General features: G+C 47.7%; 1 protein-coding gene across 3 annotated transcripts in view; it reads right to left on the reverse strand.

The window, feature by feature from the left end:
- Positions 1-22,031, reverse strand: part of IL17RE (interleukin 17 receptor E) — a 53,985-nt gene that overhangs the window by 7,715 nt on the left and 24,239 nt on the right. For all 3 annotated transcript variants that reach the window (XR_013392020.1, XM_028719698.2, XM_077925143.1), the window contains 12 exons: positions 18,497-18,515; positions 17,423-17,575; positions 15,688-15,779; positions 13,996-14,119; positions 13,138-13,280; positions 12,021-12,089; positions 11,220-11,289; positions 9,174-9,361; positions 7,829-7,876; positions 5,240-5,285; positions 3,364-3,515; positions 1,362-1,430 (listed from right to left, as the gene is read on the reverse strand). Coding sequence is in view for 2 of the 3 variants with exons in the window: in XM_028719698.2 (XP_028575531.2) it covers positions 1,362-1,430; positions 3,364-3,515; positions 5,240-5,285; positions 7,829-7,876; positions 9,174-9,361; positions 11,220-11,289; positions 12,021-12,089; positions 13,138-13,280; positions 13,996-14,119; positions 15,688-15,779; positions 17,423-17,575; positions 18,497-18,515 (1,173 nt within the window). In the remaining variant the exon portion in view is untranslated. The remainder of the gene's footprint in view (positions 1-1,361; positions 1,431-3,363; positions 3,516-5,239; positions 5,286-7,828; positions 7,877-9,173; positions 9,362-11,219; positions 11,290-12,020; positions 12,090-13,137; positions 13,281-13,995; positions 14,120-15,687; positions 15,780-17,422; positions 17,576-18,496; positions 18,516-22,031) is intronic.

Here is a 22,031-nt window from a genome sequence, read left to right on the forward strand (position 1 = left end):
GTCTCCGGCATCGAGCCCCACCTACTGCTGAAATTGTTCTCTACTGAGCAAGGTTCTACTCAAAGTCAACAAAAGAGGTTTAAAGACTCTCCCAAGGCAAATCTTTAAAAGATGTAGTATAAACACTGTCCTGCGAGCGCACCAATTGGAGATCAGCCTTTACCGAAGGTGTCATGGGCTTTGAAGACACTCGAACTCAGGAAGCAAGGGAGAAACGTGCTAAGAGGAAGGCATGGTTGGCAAACCCTCACCGTGATCAACTCCCACCTGTCCCCAATGTGGAAGGACGTGTGGATCCAGAATTGGCCCCCACTGTCACTTACGGACTCTCTGTTAAAACCGTGTTTATGGAAGACAATCTTACTCAGCTACGAGAGATCACCATAGAAGAAGAAGACTCAAACTAGACCCACTGGAGTTAATTAACTTAAGCTAACCACCGTATTTTTCGCTCTATAAGACGCACCAGACCATAAGATGCACCTAGTTTGTTTTCTAGTTTTCCTAGGAGGAAAACAAGAAAAAAAATATTCTGAATCTCAGAAGCCAGAACAGCAAGAGGGATTGCTGCACAGTGAAAGCAGCAAACCCTCTTGCTGTTCTGGCTTCTGGGATAGCTGCGCAGCCTGCATTCGCTCCATAAGACGCACACACATCTCCCCTTACATTTTAGGAGGGGGAAAATGAGTCATATAGAGCAAAAAATACGGTATGTCTGTTAACTCCAAGGTGACTCCTCTGGGCAGGACTAGTGATGGATACAATCCAATTTACAGTGGTACCTCTGGTTACGTACTTAATTCGTTCTGGAGGTCCGTTCTTAACCTGAAACTGCTCTTAACCTGAAGCACCACTTTAGCTAATGGGGCCTCCCGCTGCCACCACGCGATTTCTGTTCTCATCCTGAAGCAAAGTTCTTAACCCAAGGTACTATTTCTGGGTTAGCGGAGTCTGTAACCTGAAGCGTCTGTTACCCGAGGTACCACTGTATACAGTGGTGCCCTGCAAGACGAATGCCTCGCAAGACGGAAAACCCGCTAGACGAAAGGGTTTTCCGTTTTGGATGTGCTTCACAAAACGAATTTCCTATGGGCTTGCTTCGCAAGACGAAAATGTCTTGCGAGTTCCTGCAGGTTTTTTTCCCTCCCCCCCCTTTTTCCCAAGCCGCTAAGCCGCTTATCAGCTGATCCGCTAAGCCCGCTAAGCCGCTAATAGCGCTAATCCGCTAAGCCGCTAATGGGCTTGCTTCGCAAGACGAAAAAAACGCAAGACGAAGAGACTCGTGGAACGGATTCTTTTCGTCTTGCGGGGCACCACTGTATTACAATACAGGGTGGGGTGGGACTTAGGTTGGTCCTTACCAGTACACAGCTTGTCAAGGCCCGCCAAGGAAGGATGAGGTCCAAGTCTTCCAGGCTTGATCTCTCCAGCTGCAAAACATAAGGGTGAGTAGGACATGAGGCCCAGTCCTCTGCCTCGCTCCAGGAAAAAAATGCAGCCCATTTACCGCACCTTCCCTCACCCATCGTAGAATTGTAGAGTTGGAAGGCACCCCAAGGATCATCGAGTCCAGCCTCCCTTGCAATGCAGGAATCTCAGCTCAAGCATCCACGACAGATGGCCATCCAACCTCTGCTTAAAGGTAAAGGTAAAGGTACCCCTGCCCGTACGGGCCAGTCTTGCCAGACTCTAGGGTTGTGCGCTCATCTCACTCTATAGGCCGGGAGCCAGCGCTGTCCGCAGACACTTCCGGGTCACGTGGCCAGCGTGACAAGCTGCATCTGGCGAGCCAGCGCAGCACACGGAAACGCCGTTTACCTTCCCGCTGGTAAGCGGTCCCTATTTATCTACTTGCACCCGGGAGTGCTTTCGAACTGCTAGGTTGGCAGGCGCTGGGACCGAACGACGGGAGCGCACCCCGCTGCGGGGATTCGAACTGCCGACCATGCGATCGGCAAGTCCTAGGCACTGAGGTTTTACCCACAGCGCCACCCGCGTCCCAATCAACCTCTGCTTAAAAACCTCCAAAGGAGGAGAGCCTATCACCTCCCGAGGGACTTCATTCCACTGTCGAACAGCTTGTACTGTCAGAAAGATCTTCCTGAAGTTTAGCCGGAATCTCCTTTCTTGTAACTTGAAGCCATTGGTTTCCTCCAGAGCAGGAGAACACAAGCTTGCTCCGTTTCCCATGTGACAGCCCTTCAGATATCTGAAGATGGCTATCGCATCTCCTCTCGGTGTTCTCTTTTCCAGGCTGAACATACCCAGCTCCTTCAGCTGTTCCTCACAAGTCTTGGTTTCCAGACCCTTGATCATCTTGGTTGCCTTCCTCTGCACACGTTCCAGCTTGCCAATATCCTTCTTAAATTGTGGTACCCAGAACTAGATGCAGTACTCCAGGTGCAGTCTGACCAAGGCAGAATAGAGCAGTACTATTACTTCCCTTGATCTGGACACTATGCTTCTGTTGCCAGAGGGGTGCATGCTCTAGTTATCTCCTGCTTGGACTACTGCAATGCGGTCTACGTGGGGCTACCTTTGAAGGTGACTCGGAAACTGCAATTAATCCAGAATGCGGCAGTTAGACTGGTTACTGGGAGTGGCCACCGAGACCATATAACACCGGTCCTGAAAGGTCTTCATTGGCTCCCAGTATGTTTCCAAGCACAATTCAAAGTGTTGGTGCTGACCTTTAAAGCCCTAAACGGCCTCGGTCCAGTATACCTGAAGGAGCGTCTCCACCCCCATCATACAGCCGGAAACTGAGGTCCAGCACCGAGGGCCTTCTGGCAGTTCCCTCGCTGCAAGAAGTGAGGTTACAGGGAACCAGGCAGAGGGTCTTCTCGGTAGTGGCGCCTGCCCTGTGGAACGCCCTCCCACCAGATGTCAAAGAGAAAAATAACTACCAAACTTTTAGAAGACATCTGAAGGCAGCCCTGTTTAGGGAAGTTTTTAATGTCTGGCACTGTACTGTTTTTAATATTCGGTTGGAAGCCACCCAGAATGGCTGGGGAAACCCAGCCAGATGGACAGGGTATAAATATTATTATTATTAATATTATTATTATTATTATTATTATTATTATTAATGCAGCCTAGAATAGGATTCGCTTTTTTTGCTGCTGCATCACAGTGTTGACTCATGTTCAGCTTGTGGTCCACTAAGACCCCCTAGATCCTTTTCACATGCACTACTGGCAAGCCAGGTGTCCCCCATCTTACATTTGTGCAGCTGGTTCTTCCTGCCTAAGTGCAGAACCTTACATTTGTCTCTTCTGAAATTAATTTTGTTGGTTTGGGCCAGTCCAGGTGGATCCCAACCCAAGTCAACCCTCCTCCTCTCCAGCTCCAAAAGTCACTTACATGGGTGATGGTATAGACAGGCGGCTCAGGCTCACACTGGTGCGGAGATTGCTTCTGACAAAAGGCCGAGCTGAAGGATGCTGGTGCACGAGAATGAAAATGCAAGTGGAGCTGCCACGGTTTGACACTCATAGATACATTCCAGGCAGTGTCTAGGAAGAAAGACCGGCACCAAGTTGTTCTAATGTCTCAGACCTTTTTAGGCATATGTTTGCACTTTAAGCAAAAAAATAATTCTTACAAACTCTTAGGCGCATCTGATATGTGTGTGACCACGGCATCGCAGTGAACCCGGAAGTGACCTGGAAACGTCACAATAACTGCACAGAATAGGGCAGAACAGGGTGGGGGTGAAATGGGGTGTTTCAAGGCTCTTCCAATGGTGTTTCGAATATACGTGATTTCACTTAAACGCACGGGGCCTTGGAACGTAACCCAGGAGTTGCCTGTATAGCAACATCATACATGCATAAAATATATCCCAGAAGGTGGAGTTTAGGCAACACATCCAAATCAACATGGGTCTTCAGAAAACTAAAGCAGGGGCAAGTTAGTTCAGTGCTGCCTACAGTAGGCTGTAAGTATTCTGTATTTCCACTACTTTGCCACATGAGGGCGCAATTGCGTTTCAGTGTTAACAATGCAAACACGGCTCTTACCGATTAAAGGGAACAAGTGACAAGACTGCTCAAAACTAAGCAGGAACATTTAACTTTAAAATCCACATAACAAGCCATTCTGTTTTCACAAAACAACGTTGGGGCAAGAATCTTCACGTTGCTTTAGACTGACTACAAACACCAGGGAAGTCTTTTGTTTCAACCGTTCATTGTTTATGGTCAACATGTTTTCTGCCAGTTAAGAGGACCGTGCATTTACGCCATGGGTAGCAAACTAAGGCCCGGGGGCCAGATCCGGCCCAATTGCCTTCTAAATCCAGCCCATGGACGGTCTGGGAATCAGCGTGTTTTTACATGAGTAGAATGTGTGCTTTTATTTAAAATGCATTTCTGGGTTACTTGTGGGGCATAGGTATTCGTTCGTTCTTTTTCTTTTCAAGGTATAGTCTGGCCCCCCCAAGGTCTGACGGACAGAAAACCGGCCGGGTGCTGAAAAAGGTTGCTGACCCCTGCTCTATCCTCTTCCTTAAAAAGGTAAAGGGACCCCTGACCCTTAGGTCCAGTCGCGAACGACTCTGGGGTTGCAGTGCTCATCTCGCTTTATTGGCCGAGGGAGCTGGCATACAGCTTCCGGGTCATGTGGCCAGCATGACTAAGCCGCTTCTGGTGAACCACAGCAGCACATGGAAATGCCATTTACCTTCCCGCCGGAGCGGTACCTATTTATCTACTTGCACTATGACCTGCTTTCGAACTGCTAGGTTGGCAGGAGCAGGGACCGAGCAACGGGAGCTCACCCCGTCGCGGGGATTTGAACCGCCAACCTTCTGATCGGCAAGCCCTAGGCTCTGTAGTTTAACCCACAGCGCCACCCGCGTCCCATCCTCTTCCTTAGTGTTCCCTTTATAGGACTTAGCATGGCAGAGAATGGAAACAAAAGCCGAATCAATTGGCTCTGCCTGTCAATTTCTCTGGCTCCATCTACTGTCGGCCCCCTTGCCTTCCGCCCTACCAGTCCCAACGAGCACCAGCCTCTACTGACAGCTGAACAGCAATGAGACGACCTGCTTCTGAGTGCTGTTGTGATGGGAAAGGAATGTACAGACGCGGGTAGAGAAAACAGCTTTGGGTCCGTGCTGGCAACCCTAATGAGCACGATCTCTGGTTCAGTGAGAAGGAATCGCCTCCCTTGCCCCAGTCACCACCTCCCCATCATCCTACGATACCAAACCAGCAGCTTTGAGCTGCAGACTCACCTGTCCGGAGTGGGCACTGAATGTGGCTGCTGTTTTTGTAGGAAAACTAGAAAAGACAGACAGCAAAGACACTGGATCACTGGAAGAGCTGGGGCTGGTGAAACCAAACCAGCAACTCACACTCACAGAATGAAAGAATGGCAAAATCAGCAGGAGTCCTCAATTCTAGCCCCCTGCCTTCCTTCAGGAGGGGATACAACAAATATCTATAGCGGGAAAGAAATCCCACATCTCCATTCCTCCAGTGACAGACAACCTTGAATGCAGTCATACCTTGGATCCCAAATGCCTTGCGGGTTGAATGTTTTGGCTCCCGAATGCCACAAACCTGGAAGTGATTGTTCTGGTTTGCGAACGTTCTTTGGAACCCGAACATCTGATGCGGCTTCCAATTGGCTGTAGGAGCTTCCTGCAGCCAATCAGAAGCTACACCTTGGTTTCCAAACATTCTGGAAGTTGAACGGACTTCCAGAACGGATTCTGTTCGACTTCCAAGGTACCACTGTACAGGACTTGAACTGATCTCATCGATCAAGCCAACTTAAAACTAAAACCATCAAGTATTTGTCCAAACCTGCTCTTATAAAAGACATGGGGAGCTGCTTTTTAACGAGTCTAACCATTGATCCATCTTGCTCACTACTGTCTACAATGGCTGGGAAATGGCCTTCCGGGATTTCACACCCCTTCTAGCCCTACTTGGAGATGCTGGGGATCAAACCTACAAAGCAGTAGGTGCTGTACCGCTGAGCCACACCCCTGACCTCCAGCAGTGAAGATTCCGCGGCACTCCTGAAAGCAACCTGTCCCAGTGCACCAACACCCAGTCAGTCAGTCACTAGGACAGCATGGCTGTAGCTCAGCGGCAAACGCAGAAAGTCCCAGGTTCAGTCCTTGGCATTTGCAGACCAGGGTGAGAATATCCTCTGTCTGAAACCCTGGAGAGCCGCTACCAGTCGGTGCAGACAATGTGGAGGTAGAAGGACCTATGGCGTGATGACTCAGTGGAAGGCAACTTCCTATGTGCCTAAGTTCTTCCCAATGTCCTAAGTGAATTCTTGTGCTTGCAGTTTTAAGCCCACGACTATGGCTCATCTAGAGCCCCTAAGACTGCAGACCTTGAGAATCAGCCCCATGTACACTGTAAACAACTAAAAACTTCAGCAGGATTTGGATAATGTTTGTAATGTACTAAAAACTAAGGTAAAATGGGATTCTATAAGAAAAATAGGGGAAATAAGTGAAGCAGTGGCAAAAGATTGAAAATGGTAACCATGGAAGCGTGGAGGGGAGTCAAAGGATTCAGGGAATCCTCAATGATGTTGTTTATTGTTTGAATTTAAATTTGAAATGTAAAACTCAATTAAAATAAGATTTATAAGAGAGGCAGCCCCATAGGACTCTGTGTAACTTCTTCCTGAGTCAACCTTCATATGACTGCACTGCACATTACAGGGTCTGTCTTCCTTTATGCTTTTGAAGGCTTATCAAGTGCAACCTTTTTCATACTCTATGACGTATGGAAAGAAGAAGAGTTTGGATTTGATATCCCGCTTTATCACTCTCCTTCAGGAGTCTCAAAGCGGCTAACATTCTCCTTTCCCTTCCTCCCCCACAACAAACACTCTGTGAGGTGAGTGAGGCTGAGAGACTTCAGAGAAGTGTGACTGGCCCAAGGTCACCCAGCAGCTGCATGTGGAGGAGCGGGGAATCGAACCCGGTTCACCAGATTACGAGACTACCGCTCTTAACCACTACACCACACTGGCTCTCACTGCTGGAAAAACCCCAGCAGGGACTGAGAGCTCATCTGTACCTTGGACATTCTATGCATGGGACAAGCCGAGATGAGCCTTGAGAGGACATTCCTTGGTTGAGGACCAGCTTGTCTAGATCAGGGCACGCAAGAACAGAAGTGAAGTTCACTTTTTTTAAAAGCACACAAACATCTACATCCCAATGCTATCTACAGGTGAACCTCAAAAAAAAAAAAAAAAAAAGAATATTGTGGAAAAGTTCCTTTATTTCAGTCATTCAACTTGAAAGGTGAAACTAATATACGAGATTGACTGATAACATGCAAAGCGAGATCTGCTTCTACTTCTCAGAGGTCCAATCTTACTCCATTTGCAATGCTTGTTTTGCTGATTTCATTGAATATTCTCATTTTCTGAGATGGTTCATTTGGGGTTTTCATCAGCTGTACGCCATGATCATCACAATGGTAACAAAGGAGAATGTTAGCTGCTTTGAAACTCCTGAAGGCGAGTGAAAGGCGGGATATCAAATCCAAAGAAAGGCTTGACATATCTTGCTTGGCATTCATGAGTCTATCTCATATATTAGTTTCACCTTTGAAGTTGAATGACTGAAATCAATGCACTTTTCCACGATATTCTAATTTTTTGAGTTTCACCTGTACTAAATCCTATAATGATAATGCAACTCCCAAGCTTTCCGTTGCTCTCCTGAGACTGTGCAGAGTCCAGATGGCTGCAAGTGGCAACAGTTTTGGGCAGAAAAGATTTGGCACTAGGTAACTGACTTGCCAGCGTCCGGTGCGAGTAGCGACTGGGAAGCAGGCCTCACCTTGAAGCAGAGCCGAGGGTGAACATCCACCTCCTCAAGGATGTACTCCTAGAGAAAGAAAAAAACACGCGAGGATAATCTTGATTGTTTATTTGCAATATCCATCTATCGCTTAGCATGCAAGACCTCTAAGCAATAAGGCACAATAAGATCATTTCAAAAACACTCCATTATTTTCTTTCCTATATCAGTTTCCACAACTCAACATGGCAAGGGTGAGGGAATCTGTGACTTTTCAGAGGTTGTTGGCATCCAACCCTGCCCACTCCAGCAAACAGGGCCAACAGATTGACGTTTGCTGCAATTCAGCATTGAAGGGAAGCGTTCTAATGAATAATGCTTTATTATGTTTTTATATACCGTATTTTTCGCTCTATAACACGCACGTAGTTTTTAGAGGAGGAAAATCCGTAGGCATGCCACCCATAGGCATTCCCTCCATAACACGCACAGACATTTCCCTTACTTTCTAGGAGGAAAAAAGTGAGTGTTATGGTGCAAAAAATGCGGTATGTTGGAAGCTGCCCAGAGTAGATGGGGCAACCCAGTCAGATGGGCAGGATGCAAATAATAAAAATTATTATTCCTTGGAAAAAGTAGAAGAAGAAGAAGAAGAATAGGAGGAGGAGGAGGAGGAGGAGGAGGGGTTTGGATTTGATATCCCGCTTTATCACTACCCTAAGGAGCCTCAAAGCGGCTCACAATCTCCTTTCCCTTCCTCCCCCACAACAAACACTCTGTGAGGTGAGTGGGGCTGAGAGACTTCAAAGAAGTGTGACTAGCCCAAGGTCACCCAGCAGCTGCATGTGGAGGAGTGGGGAAGCGAACCCGGTTCACCAGATTACGAGTCCGCCCCTCTTAACCACTACGCCACGCTGGCTCCCAGCACAAAAAAGCACAGGGCAAGTGCGAAACTGCTTGGACCTGTGCTTTCAAGGCACAAAACAAGTGGACGTGTTGACAAGCCCTAACGCTTCCTCCAGTTCAGCCATCCTTTAAACACCCCAGTCTCCCCTCTTTTGCTCTTTACAGTGGGCAAGGAGCACCAATACGTATTTACCCTTAATGGGGACATACTGCTAAGCGTGAACCACTTGCCTGTGCAAACAGGCTTGCCAGTCTTTGGTGGCTCAAAGGCATCAAGCAATGATTCGGCAGCTAAATATCTCTCCACGTGCCTCTACTGCTCCCTTTCCCTACCCTGCTGCGGCAAAACCAAGCTCTACCACAAGCAGGCAGGGAAGGCAGGGATCAGTTCCGAACGAACGTCACCCTAAGAGCATCATTGGATCCTTACCCGTTACCACCCCAGCAAGCTCCTAGTATGACCGCCCCACGCTTTCACCTGACGTAATCCTGTGACTGTGGAGTTGGGGATGTCTTGACAGGCCGCACCCGGAGTGGCGCTTTCTTTCCAGCACAGGGAAGCATTGGGATGAAGCAGGCAGCGGCCGCTCAGAGACATAGCCATTTCAGCCTTGCCGCTGTTGCTGTAGTCGCGAAACTCCACCGAGGACCACAGATCTGGACCATCTAGAAGAGAGGCAGCAGCGGGTGGGTGTGTGTGTAAATATGATTAGACTGTTGAGTCTCCAACAGACAGTGATACCTTATAACAGGGATGAGGAACCTGTGGCCCAGTGTATGCTGTTGGAACCAGGCAGAGGGCCTTCTCGGTGGTGGCACCCACCCTGTGGAACACCCTCCCATCAGATCTCAAGGAAATAAACAACTACCTGACTTTTAGAAGACATCTGAAGGCAGCCCTGTTTAGGGAAGTTTTTAATGTTGGATGTTTTATTGTATTTTTAATATTTTGTTGGATGTGGCCCACAGTGGCTGGGGAAACCCAGCCAGATGGGTGGGGTATAAATTATTATTATTAAAGGTATAGGTAAAGGGACCCCTGACCATTAGCTCCAGTCGTGACCGACTCTGGGGTTGCAGCGCTCATCTCGCTTTATTGGCTGAGGGAGCCGGCGTACAGCTTCCGGGTCATGTGGCCAGCATGACTAAGCCACTTCTGGCAAACCAGAGCAGCCGTTTACCTTCCCGCTGGAGCAGTACCTATTTATCTACTTGCACTTTGACGTGCTTTCGAACTGCTAGGTTGGCAGGAGCAGGGACCGAGCAACGGGAGCTCACCCTGTTGCAGGGATGCGAACCGCCAACCTTCTGATCGGCAAGTCCTAGGCTCTGTGGTTTAACCCACAGCGCCACCTGCGTCCCTATTATTATTATTATTATTACTACTACTACTACTACTATTATTATTACCCAGAACTACCTAGTTCAAGTTATGCCCTTTAACCACTACATCACATTGGCTCTCTCTTTGTCTGCTGGACTCTTTATTGAATCAAGTAGGTACCTCCAGCAAAACAAAAAACAGGGGGGGGGGGGACACACCAATACCACCTCATTTTTATACCCAAGTAAATGCATTAATAGTCTAATGGGCAGAGCTAGAGATCAATTTAGTTCTAATAGAAAAGGGGGCTGCATTCTTTCATTAGGGCTAACTAAAGGTAAAGGTAAAGGTACCCCTGCCCGTACGGGCCAGTCTTGACAGACTCTAGGGTTGTGCGCCCATCTCACTCAAGAGGCCGGGGGCCAGCGCTGTCTGGAGACACTTCCGGGTCACGTGGCCAGCGTGACAAAGCTGCATCTGGCGAGCCAGCGCAGCACACGGAAACGCCGTTTACCTTCCCGCTAGTAAGCGGTCCCTATTTATCTACTTGCACCCGGGGGTGCTTTCAAACTGCTAGGTTGGCAGGCGCTGGGACCGAGCAACGGGAGCGCACCCTGCCGCGGGGATTCGAACCGCCGACCTTGCGATCGGCAAGCCCTAGGCGCTGAGGCTTTTACCCACAGCGCCACCCGCGTCCCTATTAACTAACCAGAGAAAAAGCAGTCTGTTCTGCTTCTGCACCTTTAACAGCTCAATGTGCAGAAAACAGCAGATCAGAGCCGTCTTTCCCATTGGTGTTAGTGGTTCGTTGCGCCAGGGCGCCGGCCTCTCAGGGGCGCCCCAGCGAGTGGGGGAGCTGCACCCCCTCCCTTGTTTGGGAGTTGCTGGGGGGGGGGGTCGCCGGAGGGATCTTTGCACCATGGCGCCGGATATGCTTCAGATGGCCCTGCAGCAGATGAACATTTCACGGCAAGAAGCTATGCATGCTTGCTAACACCTGCATACCAAGGTCCTCTCAAAGGCACAGGAGCAGAGGCTAGCAAATAAATTTGGCATGCCTGTCCTCCACAGCAGACCTTACCTACCTAAAATAAACACTATTGGCATAACAGCCATTCAGCCCTAGCAGCAACAGAGCTAGACAGCATTGGCAGAGCCCTGCTGTCATCAGACCCGGCCCTGGAATAAAGCAAGACTCACAAGCCTCTCGCTGATCCCAGAAAGGGCACACTTTTTTGCGCAAGCTGTCGTGCTGCTCATGATACGATGCCTAGAACAGAAGGGAGGAAAGTTAGGTCCAAGTTGGCTGCTTCCCAGCCTTGATTCCCTCTGCGGTCCCCAGACAGAGGGCTCCCACCCATGTGCTAAGAGGCACCCAAGAAAAAAATGACAGGTGAGCCCATTCTGTCCTGGGGTGCTTCCAGATTGTGGGCTTGGGGTAAGGGGCGAGGGAGGCTTAACACTGTAAATGGGTCGTTCACAAACAAGTCAAATCTGGATGAAACTGGTGGTGGCGGGGAACGATGGACTGGACTTTGATGCCAACAAAGCTGCAAAAATTGCATGCATAAGGAGCAACCATCCCGCAATCGACACCCATCTGGAAACATTCTTGAATGTTCTGTCCCCTGCCCACATGGCCACTTTCTGTAGAGGGCCTGGCGTGGGTAGGAGGGGCTCTTAAAGGCACAGCCACCCACAAACCTAAGCAAAACCTGCTACAAGACTGAGCCACAGAAGTAAGCCTCAGCTCAGCTCAGGTTCCTCTCCTCCAGCCTTCCCCAACTTGGTGCTCTCCAGTTGCTTTGGACTACAACAGCTGGTGGGAGTCCAAAGCAGTCAGAGGGAACCAGGTTGCAGAAGGCTATTTCCATCCTTCTTCCCCCTCCGAGTTCTGTTTGTGCATCTCCCCGCCCACCCACAAGAGAGACGGTATCTCTCTTTTCTCCTCCCACTGAAAAGTCTTGGAATGGTGGGCCCCTCAACATGATGCGCACGCACCTCGATACATAAGCATGGGAGCAGGCGCTCATACGACAGCAGAGCAGGGTGATGTTTGGAGACCAGAACCTGAGAAGAGGAGAACAGGGCCATAACATTGAGGCTCTGGCACAGAATATGTTTGTAATTCTTCTTACTCAACCCGCACATTCCCCTTCATATCCCTCCAGCCTGTTTGTCCTGCCTTTTCCTCCCCCACCCCCCATTATTTTATCGTTTTATTGTTTGTACAGGAAGCAACAGCCTCCTTGCTCTTCCTTCCTACTAAAGGTAAAGGTAAAGGGACCCCTGACCATTAGGTCCAGTCGTGGCCGACTCTGGGGTTGCGGCGCTCATCTCGCTTTATTGGCCGAGGGAGCCGGCGTACAGCTTCCGGGTCATGTGGCCAGCATGACTAAGCCCCTTCTGGAGAACCAGAGCAGCGCACGGAAATGCCGTTTACCTTCCCGCTGGAGCGGTACCTATTTATCTACTTGCACTTTGACGTGCTTTTGAACTGCTAGGTTGGCAGGAGCTGGGACCGAGCAATGGGAGCTCACCCCGTCGCGGGGATTCGAACCGTCGACCTTCTGATCGGCAAGTCCTAGGCTTTGTGGTTTAACCCACAGCGCCACCCGCATCCCATTCTTCCTACTAGATGGGTCCATTTCTTTTCTTTCCTCCCTTCTTTCTAAATTTATTTGATTTTCAGATTAAAATTTTACAGTCATATATCAAACATAGACCAAACATAAGCACTAGATTCCAAGGAATATCTTGGACTTCCCTCCTTCCCTTTGTGGGTCCTCTTGTTAATCATTTCCTCCTGCATCTTTTATGATGAGCCAAATCTTTTACATCTCCATTGTGTCCAAAATTCACCCTTAAACTACAAGTGATATTCCAATCCTACTAACGATTTTAACAGTCTACAATGGTCTTTAAGGTAAGTTATAATTTCCCCCCATTCCTTATTAAAATTTTGGTCTTCCGGATTTCGACTTCTTCCGGTCATTTGAGCCATTTCGGCGTAATCCATCAACATGATCTGCCATTCTTCTCTGGTAGGGACTTATATCTCCTTTTAGATGGGTCCATTTCTGTTCCTCCTCTGCATCCTTCCCCTCCAAGGTCTCACCTGCTGGTGGAACGGCTGGCCCAGTTCCTCGCACTCCAGAGCCAGCTGGTGGCAGAGGCGTACTGTGATGTCAGGGCCCTTGGTGACAGACACCTCAATAGCCCGTTCTGCTGGCACCCATCTGTGGTGGAACTCTGGAACTTCTGGGGAAGGAAAAGCAGGCTGTGGCAGAGGAGAAAACCCAATTTGGAGCAGGACATTTGGAACGATGATGCGGCAAGTGATGAGGAGTTTTGGATTTGATATCCCGCTTTATCACTACCCGAAGGAGTCTCAAAGCGGCTAACATTCTCCTTTCCCTTCCTCCCCCACAACAAACACTCTGTGAGGTGAGTGGGGCTGAGAGACTTCAAAGAAGGGTGACTAGCCTAAGGTCACCCAGCAGCTGCATGTGGAGGAGCGGAGACACGAACCCAGGTTCACCAGATTACGAGTCTACCGCTCTTAACCACTACACCACACTGGCTCTCCACACTCACCACACTGATGTGTTTCAAGGCTTCGTGTATGTGAGGTAATACATGGCGTTGGTATGGAAATGTTGCAAAGCCTGCTATTACTGCATATTCTATTGCCTATCAGCCATTGTGTGTACTTTGATATAGGATTAAATTCTTGCATGTGCAAGTTACAGAAATATATTATGCTCGTCTAAGACCTTGGCCTCTCTCCCCTCTGCATTGTTCACAAGATAATTCTGGAATGCCAAGGAAGGCACTTTGAATACCATCTATGACCAGTGTTTCCTGAACACCATTTTCCCCCAGCACAGAATTTGAAGATTTTCTGGGCACAGAATTCCAGACCCCTCAGCAATGGCAGTAGGCCAGGCCTATGTGTATTCGAGCCTTTTCTTACCTAATTGGTTGTTAGGGATTAAAAGGCTTTCGTTGATGCTCAGCACCCTGCCAGGAATGGTTTCCAGTGAAACAAGCACCCGGCGGCCGCTCTCTGCTGGGAAACAGTCAAATAGCACCTGCCACTGGAGAAGGAAAGGCCACAGTGAGAATGGTGCTCACCCAGATCTCCTCCTTGTAAATCATGCTGGAATCTTGGCCTGTCCCAAGCTGGAGTAACCCCCTAACTAGTGGCTGCAAGGCTATTGCTCTGTAAGCGATTATCTGGTGAATCTCTTAAACAGCAGGAGTCCACAAAACGTACAAGCCAGACTTCACATGCCACTGCATCATCACATCCAGTGCTTTTGGGGGTGTGAGGTGTCACCGCGCATATCTTGGCAATGGAGCGGCAGTTGTGAGTACAAAATGGCTGCTGTTCACAGCCAAAAGAAAAGGAGAGGTGATGGTATTCCGTATCAGTCACTACCACCACAAAGAAAGCACTGCTCATATCCATTCAAACCCCTGATCATGGAATCCAGTGGCTTGTGCAGGATCTTGAACATACCAGTTTTCAATTTATAACCCCCCCCCCACATTTCTAGCCCTCATGAATTTAACTTTAAAAGGTTGAAGCAAATTATGTTAATTCCCACATCTTCTCCATCTGTTAATTGTAGAAAGGAAGTACAGTAGTACCTTGGTTTACGAACTTAATCCATTCAAGAAGTTTGTTCTTAAACCAAAGCATTCTTAAACCAAGGCGTGCTTTCCCATAGTGGTGGGGGACTCAATTTACAAAAGGAACACACTCAACAGGAAGCGGAATATGTTCTGCTTCCAAGGCAAAGTTCACAAACCAAAACACCTACTTCCGGGTTTGCAGCGTTCTTAATCCAAGTTGTTCGTAAACTAAGCTGTTCTTAAACCAAGGTACCACTGTACTTCCACACAGTATTTCCCCACAAGCCTCGCTCGTAAGAGATGGGGTGCCATTCTTCAAGTCTGCCTGAAACTCAACGTCACAATGATCCCTAAGCCTAGAAGAGCATGCATGCTGGTTGCAGTCACCCAACAGGTCCTCACTCTGCACAAGCTCAAGGGCATCCCCATTCATTATGAATTTACAAGGAGTTGAGTTGACCACTGAAAGCAAGTTTTTTAGGGTTCAGTCCTGTCCTCTGTACCTTTTCTACTTCAGGACACAGACATCCCACCAAATAAACTCGGTGTCTGGTACACTGCTAGGGCCATCAAAAGATGGGGGACTGGGAAGCACAGCCAAGTTTCTAAAACCAAGGCCAAGGCTGAGGAATCTGTGACCCTCCAGAGGTTACCGTACTACAACTCTCAACCACCCAAAGAATTTAGGTTCCCATAAAATTACACGTTGCTCCTACATTTTGCAAAGATGTTGAAAGACACCACTATGAATGAGGAATGAACAAAGACTGGTCGTTTCCCAATGCAATGGTCAAAAAGGGGGTTGTGGTGTATATGTTTCCACCTTTCTTTCCTGGCACAGAACTCCTGTGATGGCAGGCTGAAGTTCTGAAGCTTTTCCCAACATGGAGATAAAGGAGAACTTAATCAGCTGAATTTCGGCCTTTCGTGCAGCTAATAAACAGAAGGCAGCGACATCCTGTTGAGTGGAGGGAGAGAAGCCTCCCCATCCCAGTCCAACACGTCCATAGGAATGGTGATAACTAACCAAGGTTCCAGTGCCTGCTCTTCTGAAGATCTGAAGCCAGCCAGAGCGTTTGGAACTTATAACCAGGAAATGCAGCTCCAGTCCTTCAATCCCTGAGGTCAGGAAAAAGAGAGAATAGTGTTAAGTTGTGGGTGAACATATCAGACGACACAGCGATTCTTCAAACAGCTCTTGTTTATTCACAGGCCAGAACAGAACTGAACTGAAGGGTTCAGCCAGCCTGCTTATATAGAGCTCCAGTACAACGTAACTGTTACAACTTTCTAAAACTATCCAATCACTGAACGTCACTTTCGATCCCTTATTTGCATAACTATCTACAGTATCCCCCTGCTGGCCCAGGGTGAGAATTTCAGTACATAACAAATAGTGCCAAGGAGAGAGACAGGCAGTCCAAGGCAACACAAATCTTCACTGAATCCTGGTATTACTTATCACTTTAATGGAGCAATTTGTATCCCACTTAATACAGCAGTTTCTAGGCAGTAGAAGCAGTCTACCTCTCCTGGTGCTTACAAAGCGGTGTGCGTGCTGTGCATTTGCGGGTTTGCTGAACAAGTGCATCATATTGTTATGAGTTTGTGGGTGCCAGGGTCCCCTAAATTCCTGGGCCCAATAGGTGCTAGAATTTAATCAAAGCTTGGGAGCTAGAATCGCAGAATCGTAGAGTTGGAAAGAAACCCAACGGTCATCTGGTTCAAACCCCAGCTATGCAGGAATCCCAACTAGATCATCCATGACTGATGGCCATCCAGCCTCTGCTTAAAAACCTCCAAGGAAGGAGAGACCACAACCGTCGTACAGCTCTTACTGTCAGAAAGCCCCCCCACCCCGAAGTTTAGTTGGAATCTCCTTTCTTGTAATTTGAAGACATTGGTTTGAATCCTACACTGCAGAGAAGGAGAAAACAAACTTGTTCCCTCCTCCATGTGACAGCCCTTGAGATATTTGAAGGTGGCTATCATTGTTAGAATTCCTGCCCCACGATTGCAGTCATGGGATTGTTGTCCATCACATGACGGTGTATGTTTTCATTCACACAGTGTGGGAAGTGACGAAGACAGGATGTTTGTGTTACTGTGTTCCATGAAGTGGGGCTGTTGTCCTTTGTTTTCTCTCTCTTTGCTGTCTGATGCTAGAGAGAGAGGGAGCCATGTTGCAGTGCCCCATGTGTAAATAAAGTAGATTAGCCAAAATGCTGAGTTGCTGAGGTCTGTTACGCAAACTGCGAAGACTCTGCGGATCCTTAAGTGTGACGATGTCTGTTGGCTGCGACGTTCGGGCTGAAGAAAGCTTTTGAAGCTCCCAAACGATCGGCCAGGAGGGAGAGAACATGCCAGTCGGGCATGTGTCTCTGCCAGGGTCCTACTCGAGAGTAGGACGAGCTCATGGCAATCATATCTCCTCTCAGTCTCCTCTTTTCCAGGCTAAACATACCCAGCTCCTTCAACCGTTCCTCATAAGGCTTGGTTTCCAGACCCTTGATCGTCTTGGTTGCCCTCCTTTGCACACGTTCCAGCTTGTCAACATCCTTCTTAAATTGTGGTGCCCAGAATTGGACACGCTCCTAACCCTTCTAAACGACATCCCATTTACATTCGTTTTCTATATCTCATTGCATCATGAGAACACTTCAAATAAAAATATTAACTGTGATTTCCTTCCTCGCCACACCTGTTGTAAGAACCCTGGATGGATCAGGCCCTGGCCCACCCCACCTGCTCCCACATCATACCTGTAGCGTTCAAAGCCACGCGAACACGCACACAGGTCTGGCGCTTGCGGAACAGCTGAACTGGGCTTAGGCTAAGGCTGGGCACACGCAGGAATAGGTCTTCCTGCAGCTTCCGCTGGCATCGCAATCTGGACCGAGGCAGGGCACCATACGCTGTAGAAAAGAACAATAATGCAATTATGGGATAATGCTGGAGAAGCATCTTGGAACAACCAGCCAAGAGGAATGATGTGTGGGCAGCCCAGTATAAATCCACCATTAATGCACTGTTATTCTATTCATGACATATTGCAGAATGCACAGCTGTTAGGTAAAGGTAAAGGGACCCCTGACCATTAGGTCCAGTCGTGAGCGACTCTGGGGTTGCAGCGCTCATCTCGCTTTATTGGCCAAGGGAGCCGGTGTACAGCTTCTGGGTCATGTGGCCAGCATGACTAAGCCGCTTCTGGCGAACCAGAGCAGTGCATGGAAACACCGTTTACCTTTCTGCCGGAGTGGTACCTATTTATCTACTTGCACTTTGATGTGCTTTCAAACTGCTAGGTTGGCAGGAGCAGGGACCAAGCAACGGGAGCTCACCCGGTCACGGGGATTCGAACCGCCAACCTTCTGATCGGCAAGTCCTAGGCTCTGTGGTTTAACCCACAGCGCAAACTTTATGTTTTAAATTGTGGTTGCAAACTTTTCAGAGATAATTTTATTGCTTTACCTTTTTTGGTAAACCACATTAAGGTTTTTACCCCCCAAGCAATCAAGTGGTATATAACTTTTACGAGACTGATTAATCAATCAAATGCTCATTGTCATATAACCACCGTGCAAACATATCAGAATGAATTCTCAGCAAAGACAGGATGTAATCTAACCCCTGTACAAACAAGTTGCCGGAGGGACCCTTTGTTATATTCTGCAATACAAGGACCCTTCCTGCACTCCAGGCCAAGCAACATCCTAGAGTTTAGGAGTTCCAAAATCTTTTCTCTTCAATGTCCACTCCAAAATGCCCATGGTTCCTTGCTGCAGTCACAGTTGCCACACAAGCAGCAGTACAGGAGCGCTTATTTTCTTACTTACCAGTAGCATTCCAGCATTCCTGGAAAAAAGAAACAAGAGAGAAAGAAAACCTCAGTGGGGTAAAGTGGAATCAATATCTCTCCCTGCAATCCTAAGGCAGAAGCATATTTGCCGGAAGCAAAACAGACAGGCAGGGTCCACAAATGTTTGCTAGTCCAAGGAAGCTGAGAGGTAAAGAAAGTACAGTGGAACTTCGGTTTTCGAGCGTCTCGCAAGCTGAATGTTTTGGAACTCGAATGTCGAAAACCCAGAAGTAATTGTTTCTGTTTTCAAACACGCCTCAGAAATCGAAGGCCTTCCAAGGCACGTTTCTCATTTTCTCAATTAAAATTGTCAACGGCCCTTTGCACCTCAGTTTCGGAATTCGAACGGTCTTCCGGAACGGATTACATTTGACAGCCGAAGTTCCACTGCAGTTCTTCACACAACATGCATTTCATTTATAAAGATCTCACAGGTCTGGTTCACGCATCACACTAAGCCACAATATAATGAATACAGTGGTACCTCGGGTTACATATGCTTCAGGTTACAAACGCTTCAGGTTACAGACTCTGCTAACCCAGAAATAGTACTTCAGGTTAAGAACTTTGCTTCAGGATAAGAACAGAAATCGGGCTCCGGCGGCGCGGCGGCAGCAGGAGGCCCCATTAGCTAAAGTGGTGCTTCAGGTTAAGAACAGTTTCAGGTTAAGAACGGACCTCCGGAACAAATTAAGTACTTAACCTGAAGGCCACTGTATATGGCTTTCAGTGACCTTGTGCCCAGTGAGATAGCACTTTGATTAATGAAACGATATGTCCTTTGAAATGTGTTTGTGGGAAGGGGGGGTATTGTTTTGTTTGCGTTCTTTTTTATTATGTACTTTGTGGTTTTATTTTGTAATTTTATGCTGTGAACCACCCTGAGATCTTCGGATGAAAATTCAATAATCAAAACAAAACTCACTTTGCTACTGCTACTTCCCAGCAGGGCTACCAGCTTGAATAAAATGGGGGGGGGGGCAGATAAACCCTACCCTGCATAACTGATCACAAGATGTGGCACACACGCCATTTGAATGGCATCGCCCATCAACTTGGGTGTGGGCCTCTCAAATATTTTATTGGGGGGGGGGGCAAAGGGACCTTGGCTCCTAAGCTCCCCAGGCGCTTTAGTTCAGCAACGAAACCAAGACACTTCACCCCCCCAAAAAAATGTGGGAACTGTAGTTTTCTTCTCACTGACCTACAGTTCCCAGCATTTGTGGGAAGGGATGCTGTAAATGTGCGCACAGCCCAGGCCTATGTGTTTCAATGCCTGACTAAAGCTCTGCCTAGTAAAAAAAAATTACTGGCTGAACTGGAACAGCAAACGCCCCCCTCCTCCCGTGAAAGTCAAGATGTGGCATACCCAAGGTATTTTGGCACGTGAGGCAAAAGTGAGCATTAAAAAAACCAACCCAATGCCTCTCATAATTTGCTGACTTTTGTGATCCTCAAAAGCTGCTGCCTGAGGCAGTTGCCTCACTCTGCTTAACGGCAGAGCCGGCCTTGAAAAAAACAATGAGTCCACGGAAGCTACTTGTTCACCCACCCACCCACCCAATCCAATCTTAAGTCACTTGTGGCTTGGAAGGCGGGGTTGAATAAGCCACAAATTTTAACACTTCTCTGTCTAGTCACCCACAAGTGATGGTTATCACAGGAAAGTGACAATTTACAAGCTGCTTCCGCTTCGATCCTCACGTATTCGATTCTCACTGAGGAGGGATACTTATTATGCCCCGAGAGATGTGGTTTTCTCCATGTGTATGAGGGTGATCTCTCTCACACTATCTATCTATCTATCTATCTATCTATCTATCTATCTATCTATCTAGATGATAGATGATAGATAGATAGATATATAGATGATAGATAGATAGATGATAGATAGATAGATGATAGATAGATAGAGATAGATATCTACACACACACACACACACACACATACACAATGTTGGGGGGGAGGAAGAGGAAGAGAGGGAGCTCTGATTGTGTAACACCTCACACTTCAGCGATAATAAATCACTGGCAAATAGGCGGCCATGCGCTACCGCTGAAATGTTACTCAGTCAGATATGTGTCCCTGCGGATGAGAGTGGGGTGCCGTGAGTTTAAATTGAAATGTACTCAGAATTCCGTTCCGGCACCTCTCAGGTGGGCGCCGTTGCCATTGTAAGAGAACAATGGAGGTGTTCCTGGCGAGTTCCAGCACCTCTTTTTCTAGAAAAATAGCACTGTATACCCCCCCTTCCTGAATCATCTGTGAGACTGCTATTTAGTCCTGTAGCAGGCCCAAACCAAGAGGCCACTGTTAACTGCAGGAAAACCGGCATACAAGGGGAGGCAAACAATCTCAAAGCGATGTATAACTGGTAGGAAAACAAACGATGAGTACGAAATGATGGCTTAAAACATCCCCAATTAGAATTGAAGGCTGTCGCATGTTAAGGGCTCTGTATCACTGGAAAGGATAAACATAAGAAATGAGCCAGTTCCTTCGCACAAAAATTCATGATCTGAATAATCCCCAGTCTACCATAATGTGAAACGCTAATAATTCGAGTGAGTGAGTGAGTGTGTTAAGGCATTTAAGGAAATTTTTTTTTGTAGGTGGGTTTCCCCCCCCCCATTTTTTTACTAAGGCATGGGGTTTGTGGGTGGAATTCGACTTAAGTTTTACTCAGACCCACTGAAATTAATGAGCAAGACTACGTAAGGTCTGTCCATTTTAATGGCTCTACTCTGATTGATACGTGTTTAATCTTCCCTTAAAGCCATCTAAGTTGGTGGCTATCAGCTCTTCACATCTCGTAGGAAGGAGTTTAGTAGCTTCACCATGTGAAGAAACACTTCCTTTCATCTCTTCCGAATCTTCCTTTTCTGAAACGTCTTCAGTCTTACAATATCCTTTTTGAGGTGAGGCAACCAGAATGGTACACGCGTTGGCAGCATTATGATACTGGCGGTTTTATTTTCAGTCCCTTTCCTAAACAACCCCTAGCACAGCATTCGCTTTTTTCGCACCAGCTGCACACATTTATCTTAGCAAGACGGGAATCGCTAAGGCCGCACTACGCACATTTAAAGCTCATGACTTCCCCTAAAGAATCCTGGGAACTGTAGTTTGTGAAGGGTGCTGCTAACTGTAGCTCTTTGAGGGGTAAACTACAGTTTCTGTGATTATTTATGGAGGGGAGGGGAAGCAATGCATAACTCGGTCGGTAGAGCATGAAGCTCTTAATCTCAGCGTTGTGAGTTTGAGCCCACATTGGGCAAAAAAACCTGCATTGCAGGGGGTTGGACTAGATGCCCCACACGGTCCCTTCCAACTGTACAATTCTGTGATTCTGTGAAATATAAGGGGTGGTAGCCAACTAACAGCTCATCCACACTTTGCTTGTCCCACATCCAGAAATCACAGGTCTGAGAGGTTTTCTGCTTGTTCTGTGCTTTCTAGGCAGATTTTTGTTTGCCATGCAGTTTTCCCCAGGAAAACATGCTCTTTACTG

The sequence above is a fragment of the Podarcis muralis genome, chromosome 2, assembly GCF_964188315.1.
Source record: "Podarcis muralis chromosome 2, rPodMur119.hap1.1, whole genome shotgun sequence".
Classification (NCBI taxonomy): domain Eukaryota; kingdom Metazoa; phylum Chordata; class Lepidosauria; order Squamata; family Lacertidae; genus Podarcis; species Podarcis muralis.